The 21,010-nt window shown below is 40.3% G+C and overlaps 2 protein-coding genes across 2 annotated transcripts; both read right to left on the bottom strand.

Moving 5' to 3' along the window:
- Positions 1–707: 707 nt before the first annotated feature.
- On the bottom strand, positions 708–2,883 carry cart4 (cocaine- and amphetamine-regulated transcript 4). The gene is made up of 4 exons (XM_056400363.1): positions 2,677–2,883; positions 2,424–2,574; positions 1,273–1,356; positions 708–994 (listed from the first exon to the last, which is right to left on the bottom strand). Exons 2-4 carry the CDS (start codon positions 2,562–2,564, stop codon positions 887–889), a joined length of 333 nt encoding a protein of 110 aa, XP_056256338.1. The 5' UTR covers positions 2,565–2,574; positions 2,677–2,883; the 3' UTR covers positions 708–886.
- Positions 2,884–7,578: 4,695 nt separating this feature from the next.
- si:ch211-191i18.2 (uncharacterized protein LOC564095 homolog) lies at positions 7,579–20,071 on the bottom strand. Its single transcript, XM_056400362.1, has 5 exons — positions 19,915–20,071; positions 13,209–13,292; positions 12,646–12,827; positions 10,267–10,362; positions 7,579–9,192 (listed from the first exon to the last, which is right to left on the bottom strand). Exons 1-4 carry the CDS (start codon positions 19,976–19,978, stop codon positions 10,288–10,290), a joined length of 405 nt encoding a protein of 134 aa, XP_056256337.1. The 5' UTR covers positions 19,979–20,071; the 3' UTR covers positions 7,579–9,192; positions 10,267–10,287.
- Between the last annotated feature and the right edge of the window lie 939 nt (positions 20,072–21,010).

Raw genomic sequence — 21,010 nt, 5'->3', positions numbered from 1 at the left:
TATTTAACTTTTGTTACTGTGATCGACAGTTAATGAGTCATTTCTCTTGTAGTACATAAATGTTAAGAAGAGGCTCAGCTGTGGGACAATAAAGGTCTCTGACCATGAATAAAAACCAGCTGAATGTTTCCAGATGTTCCTGTTTTGAGAGAAGCTCATTGGATTTTCCTCGACTGGACCCTGAAGATCTGAGAACAAGTTGACACTGATGGATTGGATTAATTTGAACACGAATCTTTATCGATCATTTCACCGACAGTGAAGAACCAAGAACACGTCCACACTTAGTGGATCAATAGTGCAGCTGTAGGACAGTGAATTTTAAAAGCGCCCTCTGCTGGACCATAAGGTGAACTACTTCAGACACTGCTCACATTATAGACCGACTTCAAACTGCTCAGCCAAGGTCCAGTATGTAGTTTGTACAACAGGTTTATAGATCAATAGAACAAAAGAACAATAGAATCTCTGGTTATTGATGAAAACTCTCCTTTCTGACCGGTTTTGGTTTAAGTTGGACGTCACCCACAGAACATAAACTGGGTCTGTGGATCCTGGTCCAGCAGGTGCACACTTGGTCCTTGGTCTTTTCTTCCTGTCACACGTGTTGAAGTGACCGCTGGACTTGACACAGCAGAAGACTCACCTGACAGACTGAACCCAGGGTAGTGATGATGTAAATGATGAGGTCACTGGAGACGTGCAGCTTTATGAACAAACTTTATTTAAAAAAAATACATGAATCTGAGGGACAGACACTGGAACTGTAAAACAAAGACAGAAACATGCACCGAGACAGCCAGGTGAGACAGTTGTGTGTGTGTGTGTGTGTGTGTGTGTGTGTGTGTGTGTGTGTGTGTGTGTGTGTGTGTGTGTGTGTGTGTGTTCAGTAGCAACGCAGAAAGAAGGTGTTACAGGCTGTTCCCCTCAGACAGTCGCACAGTCGACCAATTCGAGGTCCATGTTTCATCGCACATCGTTCACCAACGTCACACTGAGAGTGAGAGAGAAAGAGAGAGAGATTTAATATGCATATGTAATACCTAATATTTAATTTTACTCCAATAAAGCTATTTGAATTGAATTTTGCTGTCTGCCAGTTTCACTGGAACAGCTCTGTCAGATTAGAAACCATCAACTGTAAATAAAGATGGATATGACCCCTGTGACGTCACCCACAGGTTTCTGACAGCGGTTTTGGACATGACCACCAACAGGTGAGATCACAGGTGAACTGACTGTTTGATTGACAGCTGTCAGTCATGTTCTCACCCGCGGGATGACGCTGGCTTTCTTCTCCACAGAGAGACCGACCCTGCTGTCAGCTTCATCCAGGAAACCCTGCAGAGCCTCGGCCTGGACACGCAGAGACACACAATGATGCACAATGACACACACTGATACACAGTAACATCTTTTAATAATATATTTTCCCAAACAAAAACAGAGTAAATAAACTTGTTTTTATTGTGAAGGACTTTCTGTCCTCTGTCTTCTGTCCTCTGTCTGTTCCTGTTCAGTGATCATATTGTTTATTTGTGATTTATAAATCATTAAATTGTTATTATACAAGCCTTGTGTTATACTGTCACTAAAGTACATTCATGAAAAATCATTAAAATACTTTATTGCAGACTGTAAAAGTGAAACCTTCAGCTTTTGTCATGGGGCCAGATACTTTATTTTGAAAGGCTGTTGCCCCCCTTTGATATAGATTTTCAAAGAAAATGCAGCTAAATTAAATTATTACAAAACTAATAAACTTTATTCTAACTCAATTATGTTGCAACTGGGTGTTATCTATTAAATATTTACTGTTATTAAACATTTAATAACATGTTTCCACCTTAATTAATCTTTGTCTTCTTTTGTTCATTTAATTGATTATCATTTAAATTTTCTTTCTGCCTCAATTTTACAAAAATTCTTTTCATTGATGTGAATTAATGAAGCTTTACCACATGCATTATTTTTACTTGATTGGCTATACATTTATCATTGTATTCATTATTTACTTTTAATTTGATAACATTTCCATTTTTACCATCATTTACCAACTTCAACATCATTGACCTCTTTAACATTTCTATTACAATTTATCATTTTATCTTAATTATAATTGATAATCTCCTACACCCTATATTGATTTGACCACAGTATTAATTCTTTATCTCACATAATTTGACCTTAATCAAAATCATATTTAATCATGTTAATGTTACATTTACCAACTTTAATTAACTCTAGTTTATCCTCTTAGTTAGTCACATGATTACACTTGTTCCACTATAATGTAATGATCCTGTATGATTTTTTACTACTTTAATTGGCTGTAAATTCATCATCTCACCACTAAATGAATGAGACTCTTCGGTTAAACAGTTGTTCTGTCGCTCTGAGAAGAACCAGGTCACGTGACTCACCAGCTCTCTGGTTGTGAGTCCTAGGACCTGCTCGTCCAGTGTAGACGGCAGTGGGTTGTCGGCCGACCTTTGACCCTGACAGAGTGACGTCAGCACGGACAGACAGACGGACAGGTAGACCACGGCTCTCACACTCTCCATCACCAAAAACCTAAAAAATGTAAGCACAGAAAATTACATCACATAACAGATTTTAAAACGATTAAAAACATTAAGAAGTGAAAGAAGTTCTGTTGGACAGGCGTGAACTCACGATTTAATGCAACAGAAATAATTTATGATCCTGCAGGAATATTATTGAAATGTTCAGTTTCTTCTTTTCTTCTTCTCTGGTGTCTAATTTCAGCTCTACAGTCCACGTCTTTATTTTTTCCAGCTGCTTCTTCTTCTTCTGTCTTGGCTTGAATTTTGGTGATGTTCTCTCCGTTGAGCTCTTCGTCTCCCTGCTCCTCACTCCTCCGTCCTCCTCCTGTATTTATAGTGCCTCCTCCTCCTGTGTGATGTCTCCGCTGACACCCGCTCGCTCACATTTTATTCATGTATTCAGTACGTCAGATGAAACCGTGTGGACGTGTCGTCCGAGGATTGATGATGCGCCCGTGTGGTGAATATGGAACAGGACGATACTGATGTTTACATGCAAACACCCTGCAGACCTGAGTGTTGTTGTCCAGAGGTCAAAGGTCAGACTGTGGCTCACTGCTGAAGGTCAGAACCTCAGAGACTCTGTTCATCATGTGGAGATGTTTTGGTTTTAACGATCATGACTCGTTACTTATTGATTCTTTATGACTGATCAGAAGATGATCAATTAAATCTGCACTGATCAGATCAGAGGAGCAGACACTCACTTTGTGGTTGTTTTGAGTCGTCTTACTGTGACACTTCACCAAAGTTGAACCTGATAAATATATTAATATATATAAACATAATTATAAATATTTGTGTCATGTTGCTGTGATGTCACTGAAATCAGTTTAATTTGCTGATGTGAGTCTTTGTGTTTTGAGTTGAATCTTAAACAGAAAATCAGTGACTGATGATCCGAGCGGCTCCATGTTGAATCAGTGTTAATGGAAACAGCTTCACACTGACACTGAAGCTTTAATAACCACAGTGTCTCTGTAGGATCCTCATGAGACCTGTTACCTGTGTAACTTTAAACACACATTCATTAACAGCTTCAGACTCCGGCTGCTTTCTGTCCCAGGTCACAGGTCAGGAGCTCTGAGGATTCATTCTCTCTGTTTCATTTGAATGTTGTTTGTTGATGAATCTCCCATCATGCCCGGAGGCAGCAGCAGGTCTGAAGCGGCTGACCTCAGGTCTGTGTTTAATGATGACGCAGGAGGAAACTGTTTTGCCCTTTTCTCTGTCTGATTTGCATCGTGAGGCGACCCGCAGCTCCACTCCCTCGTTGCTGTTTCATCTCAGCTCTCATTAACAGCTAAATGTCAAACTGCTGCAGCGAAGCTTCCCTGACCAACCAAAACCTCGGATCTCCAAACACACAAAACATCTAGAGAAACTCCCCTCTCATCTCTGTCAGCCACTGATGTGTGTTTGTGAAATGCTCGGAAAATGTAAGTGACAGTAGAAATACTCCTGCATTCAGAGTTTGACTTCTCTATATCAATCGAATAATAAACACTAAAGCAGCTGCAACATTAAAGTGATGAACACAATGATAATTATAAAACAGTAATATAATGTGTTTTATTCTGAAAGGCGCGTTCTGCATGAAGAGTACTTTTACTCTTGGTATTTTACGTACATTTGACTTTTTTAACTTTTACTCCACTAAACATCTGGATGAGGTCAATGTATTTTCTATTGTGGTGTTTCCAGCTGTTTGTTTCTGTAGCTGCTTCCTGGTCAGTGAAACAACCTTCACTTTTTTAGTTCCTGCGGGTAAAAAGTTTTTAAATCTCTGACTCTTTATTCACAGTGTAAACGCGCGGTTCACTTCTCTCTGAATAAACAGCAGCTGAAGATGAATTTGCAGTCGACAGTCGAGGCTGAAGCCGACGTCACACAACACACTGTTTATTCAGGAAAACCAGAGAAGAAGACAGTGGACGACCTCTACCTCCTCCGTCTGGAAATATCAGTGACCTTCAGAAGAAAAATGAGGCTCCATCTGAAAGTTAGAGATTAGAAAGTTTAACATTAATGTGTCGGAGCTGGAAGATAGTCACAGCCTGCCCTCATGTTCCTAATCAACTGAAAAAACCTGTGACATCACTGATGTGGCGTGGTCACACCTGTTTTATCATCGTTAATGAATCAGTGAAATTTAAAAAGATTTACACATTAATTAAATACATTTGAATTATGCATTAAACACAGATGAAAAAAAGAAACTGTGCAGTTATTACTTATTTTAGTGCTTTTAAATTAATAATTACATTTATGACTAGAATCACACAGTTAACTGAAAGATACACAGATATTTGTATATGTTCTATCTGTGTTTATCCAAAATAACATGTTTGTGTAACATCATTTCTATTTTCTTACATGTTTTTATTTCTGCAGCAGCTGGTTCATTTTAATCAACAGAAAACACAGGTTTAAACCAGGATTAAACTGGGATTAAATCAAGTTTAGACAAGGATTAAATCAGGTTAACATCAGTATTAAACCTTAAACCATCTAAGCTAATGATAGAGATTCAGCCCTGCTCAATTTTAATAATCACTTTCATTTCACTTGCATGTGTGTGTGTGAGTAACTCCTGCTGCTGTTTGTCGTCATGTTTTTATCGTCACAGAAAGTCCGTCAGTGAAGAAACTGCTGTGAAACTGTTTCAGTTTGTGTGTGTGTGTGTGTGTGTGTGTGTGTGTATGTGTGTGTATATAGTGCTTTTCTAGTCTCACTGACCACTCAAAGCGCTTTACAATACTTGCCACATTCACCCGTTCACTCACACATTCATACAGCACACCTTTATGCACAGTCATTCACTGAGCCTTCAGGGGCAATGTGAGATTCAGTATCTTGCCCAAGGACATTTCTACATGCGGCCCGGAGGAGCCAGGGATTGAACCACTGACCTGACCTGTATGTGTGTGTGTGTGTGTGTGTGTGTTCATTAACTGTGTAACACAGAGTTGTGTTGATGTGTTGTGTTATCAGCTGACAGCAGAGTTATACTGAAGGTCACAGAATGAGACCAAATACAACACACAGTGCTTTCATTAGACACACCTTTCATCTTGCAGGTAGGTGTGTGTGTGTGTGTGTGTGTGTGTGTGTGTGTGTGTGTGTGTGTGTGTGTGTGTGTGTTTGTGTGTGTGTAATAAACACTGCAGCCTGAAGGGGGCACCAGCAGGGATTTGACTGTTAAGCAGCTTTATTTGTGTGAAGCTAAATGAGATCCAGTTTAAACAGTGTGTATGATAATAACTGATCATTCAGCCAATTTATCAGCTGCTATCAGATCAATTAACTGAACAGAAACATCATAGACATGTTTAGAGTGTTTTACAGTGTGTCCAGCACAGAGAAGTGAAGGTTTTACACTATGAAACATCCTGATCTGTCCTGATCTTGTTAACATCCATATGATGTTTTTATATAATACAAGACGTATCATGAGTGAAATAATCAGTCAGCACCATCACTGAAAATTTACACCTTGAACTGCAGTGAACCAATGACAGTCTCATAAATACAGACTCAGACAGCTTCATATGTCACAAACCTCAGGAACCAATCCTGTCAACTTGTGGGGATGAGGGGCGGGGCTAAATAAACCTTGTCAGTACAGAGAATGAGTTTCCATCAGCACAACCACTAACACTGTGTCAGCCGCTGCCAGTTACAAGCTAACAAACAACATAAACAGATAAAAGATGCTAACTACACTAACTGTTCTGATACATCTGCTAGTCTCTGGTTCTGGTCTCAACAGACTCCTCATCTGGGTCTGACTGAGTCTCTCTGATGTTTCCTCCTCTTGATGCTCTTTCACCTGTACACTTGGAGCAAGTGGTGGGTGGGGCACAAGGTCTGGTCCAGGCCAATAAGGAAGTAAGTTTACTTCCAGCCCCAGTTTTTTATGTGTGAAAACCATGTTAAACAAAATATTAATCATAGCAGAGGATTTTTACAGAGTTTTAAACATGCTGGGAGGAACTTTACAACATATTTTACTGACACGTCCTGACTGATTCAGATGATAAAACAGTGAACACAGTATAAACATCAGTGGTTTGGAGGCTCTTGGTCACCCTGTCGTGCAGATTCCTCCTGGACTGAAATAACTGTGCAGCCTCAGGCATCCGTCACCTCGTCCTCTCGGTTTTTTATCGACTCTCGCTGTGAGTTTGTGACACTGACGGACTCATTCCTCGTTAACAGACACCTCTGATCACGATCAAACCGTCGTCACACGCCAAACACCAGAAATAAACCTACCACATGTGAAGCCTGTGGGCTCCCTGCAGACACCGAGGGCTCAGATTTACGCTAACATCTGATTTATACATGGAAATATAAAGAGTTCAGGTCGGTTACAGCTCAGGACTGAGGCAGATACGACCTTTAAAGTACGTCAGTGGAGCTGCAGCTCCAGTTTAATCAGCCAGTTCCCAGAGTCCAAACTGATTCTACAAATCTTTATATCCATTACATTATCAATAACAGATGATCTGTAGATTTCTGTTGATCAACTCATCATTTCTAATAATCCTGACTAAATGTTTAACAGTCCTTTAAATAACAGTCCTTCATAACAGAATAAATGCAGAAACATTTACTAAAAATATAGAAATAAACACATTTAGTCCTTTTTCAAATGACCAACATTTATGTATTTATTGTAAATGAGCTTCAGTCTGGTCCAAAATGTTGTGTGTTGTATATTTTCTGTATGTTTCTGGATTCATTTTTACTCATGTAAAGTGTCTTTGTGTATTATGAAAAGTGCTATATAAATAAAATCTCTATTATTATTTATTATTAAAGAATTTGTTTGTCATGTTTATTTATTTCAAGTATTTTCAAAAGCATGTTTTTGGTTCATTGTGTTCACCATGTGTGTGTGTGTGTGTGTGTGTGTGTGTGTGTGTGTGTGTGTTGTGTGTGTGTGTGTGTGTGTGTGTGTGTGTTTGTGTGTGTGTGTGTGTGCAGAGCAGAAAGACACTGTTCATATGTTTTTATTCATTTTATTGAAAAACGCAAACAAGCAAATATTAAACAATAAAGCAAGTATAAATCTGTTCTAGATTGTTCTGAAATTCATTAAATGTTTTTGTTTTCTACTCGTTTGTGTTTTGATGAAAAGAAAATATATTTCCATTATTTACTGTAACATTATAAACACTTAAACTTTTATATTTTCCATTTCTGCTCCGGAAACAACACTTTTATTTTCTTCCTGCTTTTGTTCAGTTTCCAACATTCAAATATTTGAATAATAAACTCCAGTAACACAAACAGTCAAAAGGTTTTTCAGGATAAAAGCAGTAATATTTCTCAGGACTTTTAATTTGACAGGGCCGAGCAGCAAATAGTTCAGTTTACGGTTTAAAATTTAAAATATGAGCTAAACTGGTTTGTCATAGCAAAGGTTCATGTAAATATTTGACTTTATTCTTATTTGTACACGTTTACTCAGAACAATTTATAACAAATAAAAACATGATAAAATAAACTGATAAGTGCTGCTTTTTTCCAAAGTGCTGCTCAATGATTCACAGTGAAACTGATGTGAAAATGTTTGTGGAGAGAAAACAGCTTAATGAGTCGGAGAAGATGAAACTAAAAAACTGACACAACAGAAGATGATTTTCCTCCTCAGTTACAGCACCTAAAGTACGGAGACTCATTCATGACAAAACTAAACAAGAAACAAGAAATCAGAACAAAGAGAGAAACGGATATTTTAAAGTCAGAGCTGTGAATTTAATCAGAGTGTTAATCCTGCAGATGAATAACTCTCTAAACTGATGCTAACCGGTTCATCTGAGGGTTTCTGCTGTGGGTCTGGGGTCCGTGTGTCAGTGAGTGTCCAGGACCTGAATGGACCCGAGCGTGTGTCAGGTGTTTTCCAGGTGAGAGGAAACCGAAGTTGAGCTTATTTTAGGAAAATCTGATTTCTGCTGTTAAATGACAGTTTTTAAGAAATGATTGACAGACACGAAACAGCTTGGAGCGTCGTACGTCGATCTGTCGCTCAAGAAGCTAAAACATAATGTTTCATTGTTGGTGCAGGAGGTGGAAACATGACTTTAAATGATTTATATACATTTGATTATTATGATTATTGTTACATTGCTGCTCATCGTGCTGCTGGTGTTTGTTTTCTCTCTGTTCAAGTCGAACACATTCTGGATCTGGTCTAATGATCCTTGTTCGTTCTGGCTGTGCTCGGCAGCCCTCAGGTCGGGTTTTACTTCGCTCTCAGTCAACAGTTTTGTCATCAATAAGCTCCCATACTCACATAGATGACCCACCATGTAAAATAATAGTAATATTTTGCATCTGTTCTGTTTCTCCATTGTTCAAATAATAAAGTGATAAACTGTGAAAAACATCCCGTTGATATGTGAAAAAGTTTTTACATTTAGAAGAACTGAGGTGCTGATAAAGGTTTGTGATTGGCCGAGTTCCACCTGGTCCCATGCTGAGGTGACAGACAGGTATGTCCAGGAGGAGTCCTTTTCTGCTGAGGTCAAAGGTCACAGAGGAGGCTACGACCCCTCCCACCTTGGATCAGGTGACCCTCGCTGGTTTCTGCTGGATCAGACACACCCAACAACATCTGGACAACAGGCAGAAACAAACACAGTCAGAGCAGCAACAGTGTGAAGTGCACGAATTATATTTGTACATATTACAGTATATTTCAATATATTTGTATATTTTAACTTGTGCAAATAAACTCAGTCTTTTCCATCGTGGGAAGAAAACAGTGTTTTATATTTGTGAATTTACTCATTAAACTAAAACACTGTTGATCGTATTAAAGTGAGTTTATGTATTTATCTCTTTGTTTTTATTTTTCACTGTGAATCAGCTTCATTCTAATGTTGATAAATGAACCATTAAAGTTCAGTTTCTGACACAAATCATGATACATGATTTTACTGAGGAACAATATGTTTCATCATCTTTAAGTTTTCAGCAGAACAGACTGAGTCAGTTTTTATCGATGGTTTCTGTGGTAAATGTCAGCAGCTGCAGGTTTGATTCAGGATAATCATCATGTGGCGTCTGAACTCTCTCTGCGTGTTTCGGTTTAAGTTTCGACCTTTGAATGTGTCAAACTGAATAAATTTACGTCTCATAGTGAACAAACTTATGTTGATCAGTTTCACACTGAGCTCAGGTCTCAGCATCTGAAACCTAGACATGGTCGTTTATAGATATTATACATTATATTTAATCGTCAGGTGTTTTAATGTTTTTATCAGATAGAGATGAGGAATGAGAAGCGAAGAGGACGATGTGATCAAACAGCTGACGTCTTAAACCCTGCGGCTCCAGGCCGCTGACACGCACAGTTTGTGTTTCTGTGGCAGCTTCACTAAAGACACGCACACCTCAGCCTGATACATGTGACACGTGTGTGTGTGTGTGTGTGTGTGTGTGTGTGTGTGTGTGTTTCGTAAATCAACACACAAACATCAACGCATCAGATAAGTGACGCTACAGCGCCCCCTGTCGGACAAACAACAAACTACATCTACACAACAATTCAACATCAACACAGCTGGAAAGTAACTAAGTGCTCTTGCTCACGTAAGGATCGAATTTTATCTGTGATATCCCATAATAACAATTAATCATAATTAATTGCCACCATCAGGACTTGCCCGTCACGTGTGTGTCTGACCTGCTGAGTGTGTGTCTGCTCTCATAGTGTGTGTTGTAGCTGCTGCAGGTTCAGACTGATCAGGATCATCAGAGTCCAGACGAGCGTCCTGATTTCCTGCAGACAGAAAACACATCATCATTTCCGAAGAGACACTGACACCGATGTTTTACTGACGGTCCAGTGGACTGACCAGCTGCAGAACATCTGGACCAAACATTTACAGGTGCAGATTTATTATTATAGAACTATTTATTATGAACTTATACACAGAGTCTGAGTCACTGTTGTTCTGTGTGTGGAACATAAACTGGTTCAACTGTAGAGAACAACCCATTTTAAATGAAGATGTTTCTGTTGTTGTGTTGATACACACTCTGCTGCATCACTGTGTCCTGGTTAAATCTGATGTTTTAATAATTGATTTCTGTTCAGTAATAATTCAGTCAGACCTGTTGGTAAAACATTAACAAGAACTCAGGGTTTCAAATAAACCATCAGTTCTGCAGGTGGACATGTTAATAATCAGTTTGTTACAGATGTTCTGCAGCTGTTTTACAGAAAATCAGTGGGTCAGTCCACTGGAGAGAAAAACATTGTTCTTATTAATGTCTTGTATCTGACTTATAAAGCATCAGTAAATGATTGATTACCCGTTAGAAAAACTGTTATGAATCCTTTATAAATGGAACCTCATCACAAAGTGGTTCAGTACCACTTACCAGGATCAGGACACTAAAAGTATTTGCATCTGTCACTTCGCACTTCAGTTTTGTCTTTGAAATGTTAACTAAGAGTAAAAATATATGTAAAATGTTTGTCTTTAACTGAAAATCATTTCCAGTCCTGATCAGCTGCATAAACACAGAACAGACCAACCGTCTGTAGCCTGAGAGGCAAAACCCAGGGCAATAAAGACGTGACCAGCTTACAGACGTCGCAGGGTCGACCTGAAACTGTAAAAGTGTCAGAAACAACAACAGGGATCTGAAGGTGCAGAGGACAAACTGTCCTCACAGGTCCTGAAGTTGAAACAAAGAGAAGACTCTGCTCTCTCGGCTCGTGAACTCTGATTCCTCCTCTGCAGAAGAACAATGTGTGATTTACTTTTCTTCTGTGAGTAACTGAACACTGACACTCATTTATCTGTGGTCAACATGTCTCGTCCTCGGAAACATCACAACCGTCCTCAGACGACTAAACCACTAAACCACACAGACTTTAAATCACAAACTGCTTCTCTCTGTCCTTCGTCCTGTGGCTGATTTACAACAGTAACATGTTTAAACATGTGTGAAGTCTGTGTATCCACACTTTTACATTTTAGAGCCAAACTATTTGTTTTCATTCAGATTCTGATGATCTGATGTGTGTTGATGTGTGTAGCAGCTCTGCTCTGTAAGAAATAAAAATACATGATAAAATAAATAATCACACATGAGCATTGCTTTCATTTTCCACCGCGGGTTTGACTTTTCTCACATACTGTATTACAACACACTTCAGTTGAAACTGTTTGATTTAAAGATATTAAGAGAGTGTTTGTTGATGCTGGCAGAGATCAACTTCACATTTATAGAAAGCAGATGGACACACACACACACACACACCACACACACACACACACACACACACACACACACACACACACAGTGTTAATAGAAACCATCTGCTCTCAGCTGTAACGTGTTGAATCAGCAGTTTTTAAAATAATCGCTGTAACAAATATGAGCCAGAATCATCTTTCATCTTTAGATCATCAGGTCCTTCAGGTCCTTCAGGTCCAGGTCTCAGACTGGTTCTGACTCTTGTGTCATGTTTCATGTGATTCATGTGAAAGCTTGAAAGGAAGTGGTGTTCCACCAGTAGAAGAAGTTGGCCTGGTCTAGAAAAACGGTCTGCTATCATATTAAAAAGCCTCAGTTACAGCAGAACCTCCTAATCTTCATCACTGAGAGAAGAAAATAAGAACGACCTCAGGTTTCTGTTCGGCTCTGTAGCCAGGCTGAGTCATAGCTCTGTGGAGACATGGATTTCTGCAGCTCTCAGTAGTGATGACGTCATGATATAATAGTATGACCTCTGGTTTATGACCTGGTTTATCTGAGGTGTAAATCAGGTTTAACTCAGGTTTACCTCAATCCTGGTTTAACTGAAATTTAACCTTAGTTTATATGAGGTTGAACATAAACCTTGTTTACTGTATGAAGTGTGAATACAAACATTGCTGATTTTATGTATTTTGTTTGAATATTAACCCCAGCGAGACTCAAGGATCTCTGAACAATAAACTCTGGTCTGACTGAGGTTTAATTAAACCTGGTTTACCTCTGGTGTGACTGTATCTCACTATGTCAGGTATCTACAGCTCAGGTTGTTCAGTAGATTGGTTGTTCTTACCAGAGTAACAGGAAGTGATGTAGCATTATGAACATCGACATCGCCCCTCCCGGTGGTTACTCGGGTGGTAGCCGTGGTAACAGTTACTCCCTCTTCCTCCCGCCATCCTCCTGTGTCCTCCTCCTCACCCTGGTCGATGAATCGCTCACTGAACTTCTCCAGATCCTCACTGCTGGTGTTACCTGTAACAGATCAACAGCAACACCTGTGAAACCTTTACACCTGAGGATTTACCTCACCTGTAAAAATCCGTCAAGTGAAACAATTTTTAAAAAACTGTTTATTCAGTGGTTTCATGTTTAAAAATTATATTTTATTTGCGTGAAATCTTTAAATCTGCAAGAGTAAGGAAAAACAATCTAATATATTCATAATGTTTAAAAGCATACAAAGTTAACAAAACAAGATTAAATATATTTTTCGTGGTGTTTGTTTGAAAAGACAAAAAAAAGAAAATACTCTTATTTATATATGGTATGATACTGATGGTATGATATATACCATTATTATTATTTTTTATCTGTGTCAAAGGTCTGTGGTTTCTGAGCTAACATGTGACTTACTGTAGAAACTGTAATCGAAGGTGGCGTTGTAGTCGGTGTCGTAATCTGGAGCTGGTGTGAAGTCGTAGTCCTGAGCCTGAGACACTGAAAACACAACACACTGCTGTTCATACAACAGAAAGTACAGTACATAACAATACAGCGGACACACACTCACACAGCCAACCATCATCTCTGTGTCACATCACAGAAAGTCGCATTTCTTTTCTCTTTGAACGGAGCAAGGTTTCCAGGCTTTGTGCTAAGCTAGGCTAACAGTTTCCCTCTGCTTCCAGTCTTTGTGCTAAGCTAGGCTAACAGTTTCCCAGTGCTCCCAGTCTTTGTGCTAAGCTAGGCTAACATGTCCTGGACCTGTACTTGACACATAGAGATACTCTTTTGTTGCTTGTTATCCAACATGTTACTGAGTCTTGGGAGGAAACTGATCCTAACTTAGATTTTTCCCAATTGTTGGACCTTTCTGTTCACTGATTCGTATTCAGTTTATTTTGGGTTTTTCCACCTCTGCATGAAAGTCAGTTTTCCATCAGCCACCATCTGCCTTCAATACAGACAGTGAGGAGTGTTTAAAGGAGTGTGCTGGTGGGTGTCTGGGAGTGTTCTGGCCTCAGAGCAGATTCTCTGCATGTTTTCCCTTCATTGTTGTTGAGGTTAAAACTAGCTGCTCCCATACAATGGACAGTACGGTACAAACCCAGTCCCACTGAAAACACACTGTTCCTTCACATGTACTACATTTGTCAACAGCTGTGGTTACTCATTACTTTACAGACACAGATTTTAATTCAAAGCAAAATTGATCAAGTGATAGATAAATAAATGGTAATAATTAATTAAGTCAGTTTTCCAAAAGTCAAGTTTCAAACAGAAATACAATTCTCACAGACGTTACTGAGACTTTTCAGTTTAATACAGCAATAAACTGAATTTCTTTGGGTTTTGGACAAAACGAGACATTCAAGTCACGCTGAACATTTTTCTTTGTCGTGATGTTTTATAGGTCAAAAATAATGTGTTGTATGATCAACTTATTACATGTTTATTTGTAAAATCTTCATATGAAAAGTAACTAGTAACTACATTACATCTGCCATGTAAATGTAGTGCAGCGAAAAGTACGATATTTGCCTCTAAAATGTGGAGTTAAAAGCAGTAGAAAATGGAAACACTGAGGTAGAGTACCTGAGTAAATGTAGTTAGATACTCTCCACCAGCAGCCACATCATGATTTAACTCGGCAAAAACAGTTTCTGTCTGATTAATCACAGCCAATTAGCTGAACCACATCACCACATCAGCTGACACCTCTGTGACTCTCACATGGCCGTCAGATGAGTTCAAGTGACTTCAGTGACCGTCAGGTGGCGTCAGTGTTTGAAGGACCTGAGGATGAAGTATCAGACTGATTTGCTCTCATATCACAGGTTCTGTTAAACGTCCACAACTGAAGTGTACTGTGGTTTACCTCAGAGGCTGTCACACACATGCCACAACTTAAATATTACACTAGTCAGGGACAGAGCCAGTGGTGGCAGAGACCCCAAAGAGACAACAAGGACACGCAAAACCACCACAGAGACATTTACAATAAACAGCTGAGTGTCCCTGAGCTGCAGAACGACAGTAACTCTGACTCTGTTATTAATAAATACAAGGTCCAGTCTGACTGTCAGCACACACGCTGGACATAAATTAGATTACAGTATGTTAACAACGGGCACATCTGGCGTCTTCAGAGACTGATGAGAAAAACCTTCTCTCTCACACACACACACACACACACACACACACACACACACACACACACACACACACACACACACACACACACACACACACACACACACACACACACTGCTGGGAAACTGATCTCTGAAAATATCCTTCCTCCTCCTTCAGCATCCATCATCTGTGTGTGTGTAAGTGTGTGTAAGTGTGTTTCAGTTTGTTTCAGTGTGTTTCAGTTTGTTTTAGTGTGTTTCAGTTTGTTTTAGTGTGTTTCAGTGTGTTTCAGTTTGTTTTAGTGTGTGTAAGTGTGTTTCAGTTTGTTTCAGTGTGTTTCAGTTTGTTTTAGTGTGTGTAAGTGTGTTTCAGTTTGTTTTAGTGTGTGTAAGTGTGTTTCAGTTTGTTTTAGTGTGTTTCAGTGTGTTTCAGTTTGTTTCAGTGTGTTTCAGTTTGTTTTAGTGTGTGTCCCGTCCTCAGTGAGTTCCTGCTCAGACTGACACTCAAGTTGATTAAAACCAAACGACTCCAAGCGTCATCCTCCCTGACTCCCCTCTGACACTGTTCTTACTCTGATCATCATCCTCCCTTTACACTGTGATTAATTTGACTGTATTATCAGGCAGGGTACCCCCCCCCCCCCCCCCCCCCATACGTGACACTACCCCTCCATAAATCACAGATGCTTTAAATTTTTACATGATCTTCAAATGTCTTGTTGAGGATTCTGTGAAAAATAGTCTGGACCTCATGGCCACAGTTAAAGTCTCTGTAACACTTTTATTTTGAAGTTCATTCTTCACTTTGAGAACAGCAGTTAAAACAATCTCACCACAAGATCCCCTGCCTTCTGGAGCTTTCCATCATTTCATATGATCTTCATCAGCAGGTGCAGCTTCCCATGTGTTGGAACTGTACAGTCCTTAAAGAAGGAAACTAAACTGTAACTAATGACTTCATCCTTTAATCTGTTGCTTCTTTTTTCTGTTAATCTCTTGATCTTTGGTTTAATAAATGTCCATCATAGTTTCAGTTTTTTAATAACTTCTTTATAGAAGCAACAGATGTTTGACAGAATGACCAAATGGGATTAAAGTAATAATGAAGTGAGATTGTGTGACAGTGGGAATCTTTGATCGATGGAAAACTGTCCGTCCTGACTGTCCTCAGCTGCTGGACTCAGATTAAGTGGAACAGGAAGCTGTTTTTTCAACGTCCTGATGTAGAAAACATGGAGTTCAGAGACAAGCACGTAGACTCATCATGTATTAACATGACAGAGAGTCCACAAGAATGTAAACGCTGGTTTGTTTTGCAGGAATCCTGCAGGAAGTAAATCACCTGACCTGCTGAACAGTGGAGGAGCAGACACATAAATCCCACTGTTTCGTTTTGATGCAGTAAGAACACAGGGACTGGTTCATGTTCACCGGGGTTTAAACGTTTAAATTGGGTTCTGGGTGAAATAATGGAGGGAAGAAGAAGAAGCTGATGCTGTGTGTCTCAGGCACAGGGGAAGAGCTTTGATGGAGGAATGTTTCCTGGTGCTGAGATGAGGTGGGGCCGCAGGTACACACAGTCTGGATGTGTGGATGTGATTAAATTACTGCTTCTCTGCAGAGCTCATGTGTGTTTTCAGTCAAGTTTCTCAGCTTTCATGTCAGAGTCCAGCAGAGAAAACAGAGTCTGAGTAAACACATCAGCACTGACGCCGCTAAGCTCACGTTTATCTTCTCTGTCCGCCACCTTTAGCCTGACAAGGGGGATGGGGGCTCTGGGACACTCTTCATCATCATCTCTCTGGAGCGTCTGCCAGTAAATGGACGGTGCAGTATAAATGAGGCTTAAAGGGGAAATGTACGTGAACCTGGTCTGTGAACTGTCCCTGTTACATGAGCAGATTGTGTTTGTCACTTCAGTTTGTTTCCCCCTCAGTCGACTCTTTAAGAGAAGTCATTAAAACTAAACACGTTCACATGATGTGTGTAACATGATTCTACATGACAACTTTTCACACACACCTTATCTGGTTTTACATTTAACTCACACACAGAGTATAAATCCAGATGATAATCTGCAGGTGCAAACAACTTCCTGCTGCTGCTTCTTTTGTTTCCTGTTTACACACACACACACACACACACACACACACACACACACCACACACACACACACACACACACACACACACACACACACACACACACGCACACAAATAAATATATGTTGGCATGAGTCTTTGGGTGTTGTTGTAAAATCTGTTTCTGGTAGTGTACATTAATTTAACTGTACAACATCGAACTGACCCTTTAACACCTCACACACACAAGCAAATATACACACACATACACACACACACACATATACACACACACACACACACACACACACACACACACACACACACACACACACACAGGGCTGATGGGAACTGAGGGGGTGGGCAGTTAATTGTTACCAAATAGGAAGTGTGTCATCACTAACAGCATGTCAATCACATCAGAGGAGGAAATGAAAACCAGGTGACACACACACAATCACACACACAGAGATCACCTGTCAATCAAACTGTGTGGGCGGGACTGTGGTAATTCCTTCTCTGGAGGTAGAAGAAGAAAAAGAAAGGAAAGGAAGCAAAAGGAGATAGAGGTAGGACAGACAAGATAGAATAAAGGAAAGAAAAAGTAATGAAGGAGAGGAGAAGAGGAAAGGAAGGGAGGGAAAGAAGAAGACGAGAGTAAAGGGGAGTTAAGAAAATGAAAGCAGTGGGGGGGTCAGTGACAGTGTGGGGCCGTTTGTTGGCAAAGTCACATGATCCAGGCAAACTTTACAAAAACCAGCTGTTCAACACACACACACACACACACACACACACACACACACACACACACACACACACACACACACACACACACACACACACACACACACACACACACACACACACACACACACACACACACACACACACACACACACACACACACACACACAGTGAAATTATAGATGCACTAAATTTGAAGCAGTGTAGAGTTCAGGGACCGTAATTTCCCACAGATCCTGTCAGCATTGGTTTAGTTTCATTGCTGATGTATGACTGAGCCCCGGGAGCGTGAATGAACCTTCAGAAGAGGAGAGCCAATCAGAGAGAGGATAAAGGCAGCAGGAGGACAACCCATTGACCAATGAGAAGACTTCATGTCGACCTAGCCTGAAAGCTGCAGCTACACCAACTGTTTCTGTTTGTATCAGGAACAGAAAAATGATGAATAAATTAAGTATGAGGCTGTTTTACATACATGTATTTGTATAGTGAACAGCATCTCCTCGACTTCCTCTGACTAAGTAGTGACAGTTAAGAGAAGGATAAAAACACAAAACTAAACAGCAGCTGTCAGCGTTTTGTCTGAGTTTCCTATAAAGCTGAGGTATTCACAGATAACGGTCTCAACTCTTATTGTTGTGTCGATCTTCTCAAAGTGTGTTTGATTTTTCTACATGCAGGAACAAGATCAGGACATTTCCAACACAATAAAATAAAAGCTAAAGCACCAGTGTTTCCTGCCAAAAGGCCCAGGACCTGAGAGCTAAATACAAAAATATAGACCACAGGACGAAGTTTTAAAAATTCAGCAGCACAACACGTCATCAGGCAAGGTGCTGCGTTGGCCAATCAGAGACATGTACAAACACATTCCCGATAGATGACTTTGTAAAAAGTGTGAACTATTTTTCTACTGTTGAACGATAACATTCTCCTGTGAGGTCAAAACATAATGTCTGGTTTCACCGTTATGCTGGTGACACCCAGCTCTACCTCTGTAACAGACTGGAGGATCTGTCTTCAGGACATAAAGTCCAGTCTGAGTGTTTCGGTCTGATGGTTTCTTCATGGACCTGGACTCTCACCAGAACCTGAAGGATAAGCCATGTTTGTTGAAACCATCCGTCCAAACTGAGCTGATTCTGACACTAACAAACCTGTTTTTCAGTCAAACATAAATAAATTTACATTCATAAATTTTGTATTTGTACGTTTCCTGAAAACAACAATGTGGGAAGAAATAATTTCTCTAACAGAAAAGATCAACTTAAACCTAGGTCAGTGTTAATTGATTATACATTTATTATTGGAAACTTTTTTCTGTATGTTGAATTACTGTGACAGAAATGTTCAGCTGACCTGCTGTGTATTGAGTATCAATATAATGTCTATTTTCTTATTACCAGTTGATATCATTAGGTTATTAAGAAATCACAGACCTATAAAATAACTGAACGGAACTCAATGGGATCAGTGACCAAGGTAGCAGAGCCCCCTTGTAACCCCCCCCTTCAGTATCTGAAGCGTTTTAGAAAGTCAATCAAACCACCACAAACAGTCACACCCCCACCACAAATGGATACAACACCACCACAAACATCTGGGGGTCTTTCTCCTGTGTAGAGGGGGGGGGGCATTGCCTCATATCTGTCCATGACTGTAGGACATCTGCAGCCACAAACAGTTGCTTGTTATTAGTAGAAGATTTCATTTAAAATTTTTTTCTAAAAAATAATTGTTCAACAACACAACTGAAGAACATGTTCAGCACAACACGTCTTTACTCACAGTTTACTACACAACAGCTGAGTCTCCTGATCTGCATGGTTTCTTCTTCTTCTCTTTTACTTTGTCTCTTTCTGTCACTTTGAAATAAAAATGTTTCTTGGTGCAGATCTGCAGGGTACATGTGTGTCCATAACGACTAACTGTTAAATTCACACACACACACACACACACACACACACACACACACACACACACACACACACACACACACACACACACACACACACACACACACACACACACACACACACACACACACACACACACAAACACTGAGAGAACAGGAAGTTAAACAGCTGCAACACACGCACTGATCACATGAAGAAGATGTCAAACACACACACACACACACACACACTGTTTGAGACTCACCAGTCAGCAGCAGGATCACTGAGGCTCCACTCAGATAAACAGAGAGGAAACTGAGACTGGACATGATTCAAATACACAGAGAGAGAGAGTGATAGAGAGACAGAGACATAGACTGGGACAAAGAGAGAGAGAGGACAGAGATGTGATGTCCTGATCAACTGAGCTCTGAATGAACAGAGAGAAAAGGGGAGGAGAGAGGGAGAGAGGAGGGAGGTGTGACAGAGAGAGTAGGAGGGGGGGAGAGAGAGTGAGGAGGAGGAGGGAGGTGAGGGGGAAAGGGGGTGGGTGGGTGGGGTGTGGGGGGTGGTGGGGGTTGTTCTGGTTTTCTGCCAAGATTCCAGTTTGCCAAACATGAGCTGAGAGAGACAAAGAGCGGGAAAGAGACATACAGAGAGAGAGAGGGAGAGAGAGAGAGAGAGAGAGAGAGAAAGAGAGAAAGAGAGAGAGAGAGAGAGAGTTACTGCAGCACAGCGAATTACATCATGTTATTTTATTTAAAATGTTATTAACCACATGTGACCAGAAACCAGATCTCTGGACCCACATCAGGAAAAAGACCTGGTTCAGGTCATGAAGAGGCCAGGCCAGAACAGATTCATTCAGAGTCAATACTAAATCTGAAACAACCAATAAGAGAGGAAGTAATGAAACAGAGGGGGCTGAGGTTTCAGTAAACGATGCTGTCGCTGCTCAGTGAGGTCCGAGCTGTGTACGACCTTTGACCTCTCTAACTGTTGGGGTTGAGAGGAGAGACCAGGACCATTCAGATCTAACTGTGGACACGCCTGGTCAGTTTGTTTCACCGGTGCGGGCTCTGGTCCTGATCTGAATCTGATGTATGACCCTCTCAGGTGTGTTTTCCTCAGACAGGTATCGTCCTGCTGCAGCAGACCAACACCACGGACCCTGCAGGTTCTGTTCAGCAACCCCCCCCCCCCCCCCCCTTTTGTTTCCTGCATCACAGCTGGATGTTAAACAATAGAGTCTGGTTTCTATTTTGAGTCTCTACTGCTCTACAATAGAGTTCACAGGGAAATAGGCCTCATGTGACATCATCAGTGATGTCAGCGACAACCAAATATGGACATTTCAATGA

Source organism: Seriola aureovittata, chromosome 16 (assembly GCF_021018895.1).
Source record: "Seriola aureovittata isolate HTS-2021-v1 ecotype China chromosome 16, ASM2101889v1, whole genome shotgun sequence".
NCBI lineage: Eukaryota > Metazoa > Chordata > Actinopteri > Carangiformes > Carangidae > Seriola > Seriola aureovittata.
The sequence above is the reverse complement of the archived record's forward strand: the minus strand, read 5'-3'. Positions and strand labels throughout refer to the sequence as shown.

What these genes read in the sequence shown, in the direction of transcription:
- cart4 (XM_056400363.1), bottom strand. Translation starts at nt 2,564, where the DNA reads ATGGAGAGTGTGAGAGCCGTGGTCTACCTGTCCGTCTGTCTGTCCGTG. An exon ending in GACTCACAACCAGAGAGCTG is followed by an intron (nt 1,357 to 2,423) that starts GTGAGTCACGTG and finishes CTGCGTGTCCAG; the next exon opens with GCCGAGGCTCTGCAGGGTTT. An exon ending in AAGCCAGCGTCATCCCGCGG is followed by an intron (nt 995 to 1,272) that starts GTGAGAACATGA and finishes TCTCACTCTCAG; the next exon opens with TGTGACGTTGGTGAACGATG.
- si:ch211-191i18.2 (XM_056400362.1), bottom strand. Translation starts at nt 19,978, where the DNA reads ATGTCCAGTCTCAGTTTCCTCTCTGTTTATCTGAGTGGAGCCTCAGTG. An exon ending in CTTCGATTACAGTTTCTACA is followed by an intron (nt 12,828 to 13,208) that starts GTAAGTCACATG and finishes GATCTGTTACAG; the next exon opens with GTAACACCAGCAGTGAGGAT. An exon ending in CATCACTTCCTGTTACTCTG is followed by an intron (nt 10,363 to 12,645) that starts GTAAGAACAACC and finishes TTCTGTCTGCAG; the next exon opens with GAAATCAGGACGCTCGTCTG.